General features: G+C 42.4%; 1 protein-coding gene across 1 annotated transcript in view; it reads left to right on the forward strand.

The window, feature by feature from the left end:
• The window catches only part of LOC106527878 (seizure protein 6 homolog), a gene marked incomplete at its 5' end in the record, with an annotated part of 33,946 nt that extends 32,720 nt beyond the window's left edge, over positions 1–1,226 (forward strand). The window contains 1 exon segment of the mRNA XM_014022890.1: positions 1,130–1,226. Coding sequence (XP_013878344.1) covers positions 1,130–1,159 — 30 coding nt within the window.
• Positions 1,227–2,450: the final 1,224 nt, after the last annotated feature.

Here is a 2,450-nt window from a genome sequence, read left to right on the forward strand (position 1 = left end):
AGTGTATGAGACAATGGTGAGTCAGTGTATGAGACAATGGTGAGTCAGTGTATGAGACAATGGTGAGTCAGTGTATGAGACAATGGTGAGTCAATGTATGAGACAATTTTGATGATGATTAGCAGTTCTGCACACACACACACCAACTCTCTTGATGCCAGAAGGCAGCAGACCAATGTTTTGTTTACATCTACTTCCGTGTAAAAATGATTTCTGTCTGTTCAGAAAAACACATGAAGGACTCATTTTTATTAGTTTGTATAAATATAAAATTCAGCTTATATAAATGTAAAAACAAATCATTTTTCTTTTATGAGCACCTGTTTCTCAACATGTTGTCACTCAGTCATTGAGGGACACGCCCCTGAACTAACAACACATTGTGATAGGTCAGCTCMTGAGCATCCACAGGGGTCCCTTTTAATTTGGATCAGTTTAAGAGTGAGCAGCACAGACAGAACTCTGCTTCCTGCTGTTCATCCTAATGTGCAGGAAACACTTCAGACTGACTGATACCACAGAGCTCATCTGAACCCTGCAGCTTTCATGTAACATCTTTAAGACAGCCTGGGTTTCAGTGTCAGAGAATCTTATCTGTGTTGACAAACAGCCAAACTATAACTAAACTGTTCAGATTTGACTTTAACACAGCAGTGTGCAAACTACAGCTAAAGTCTCTAATTATACCCAGTCCTCACCTGCTTTTAACCTGAATAATTAGAAAAGACTCCTCCTGCTCTTTATTTTTTTATCACTTACCCTTACAGACTTTTGTTGCTCATCACAATGTTTTAAGATGTGCTGCTGCCAGCAGGGATGTTGCTGAAACTAGTCCCCAGCCTTATTACTACTCTCCATCTTATATTGTAAATGTGGTTACTTACAACCAATTTGTTGAGACAGAGAAGAACAGAGAAATAGAAAATGTAAACAAAACTTTGGCTTTTAAAGAATTTCTTACAGTTACATTGCAGTCATTTAAAACTGACTGTTTTTTGTCCAACAGAGAGATATAATAATGAATAAAACTAAAACTGGTTCATTTTCAGCATCAGTTGTTTCACAGAGTGAAACTTTTGTTGTCTAAATTTGAGAAAGTCTTTTAATCTTTCTTCTTTTTTTTTTACAGGAAACCAGAGAATATGAAGTTTCAATTTGAAGACTCCTCCAGTGTGTGTGTGTGTGTGTGTGTGTGTGTGTGTGTGTGTGTGTGTGTGTGTGTGTGTGTGTGACTGAGATGCAGAAATCCTGCTGGTTTTTTTTTTTTCCTGGTTTCTCAAGTGATGAGAGCCAAACAGTCAGCAGCCGAGTCTTTTGTTCCGAGNGTGTGTGTGTGTGTGTGTGTGTGTGTGTGTGTGTGGTTTGGTGACTCTGACACCTTCACCCAGTCTGCAGTCTAATGAAGACAATGAGCCTCCCTTTATTCTCTCAGCAGAGGAGCTGCAGCAGTCTGGAAACTCTGGGAGTCCAGAATATTTTTTTAGCTCAGACTTCACGCAGCAACACGTTGTACAGTTTGTAATTTTGTGCTCGCTCCTGAGGAGCAAAGTAAGATGGAAGACAGCAGAAAGAATCTGTTCAGATTCTCTGCAGTTTGAGCAGGTTAGTATGTTGCATCCTGATGTACCTGTTTCAACTGAAGATCCATTCAGGCCCCATAATGACAAGATGAAAACACCAGGACTGGACACCCCTTATCAAGACCTTTCATAATAACACCTGAAGTTTCACTGGAGTCCACCTGCAGTAAATGAAATATTTGGACCTGATTTCTTTYGTCAGAAAACCTGCAGACAGTCAGAACAAAAACCAAACCCTGACCTGCCTGCAGAGCTCAGAGACTGGACTGTTGAGCTGAGGAAGACTACCAAAACAGTTCTGCTGCTCTGAAGGTTCCTCAGAACTCAGAGGTCTTCACAATTCTCACTTGTAAGACATTTGGCAGAACCAGGACTCTTTCAAGAACTGGTCCTCAGCCACATTTAGAAGTCGAAGGAGAAGAGCCTTAACAAGAGGGCAAACCAAGAACCTGATGGTCCCTCTGACTGAGCTTCAGAGGTCCTGTGTGGAGATGGGGTTCAGTTCCAGTAGGACCATCGGGACTGATCTGGACTTCATGGCAGAGCTGATTGATGGAAGCCTCTCCTCAGACTCTGACAGTGAARAACCAGACCCTCTGATCTGATGAAACCAAAACTGTTTGGTCTGAAGGAAACCCATCTCCACAGTGAAGCATGGTGGTGGTAGCATCATGCTGTGACATGCTCAATGAAAACCTGGTCCTCAGAGCTCAGGACCTCAGACCGGACTGAAGGTCTGGACCTTCTAATGTGACAACCCAAAGCCCACAGAGGACACAGGACAGACTTTGGGACAACTCTGTCTGACTGGACCCCATCTCTGGATGGATCTGAAAATGGTTCCACCAGCTGGACTGAGAGAATCCTCCA

The sequence above is a fragment of the Austrofundulus limnaeus genome, unplaced genomic scaffold (assembly GCF_001266775.1).
Source record: "Austrofundulus limnaeus strain Quisiro unplaced genomic scaffold, Austrofundulus_limnaeus-1.0 Scaffold346, whole genome shotgun sequence".
NCBI classification, from domain to species: domain Eukaryota; kingdom Metazoa; phylum Chordata; class Actinopteri; order Cyprinodontiformes; family Rivulidae; genus Austrofundulus; species Austrofundulus limnaeus.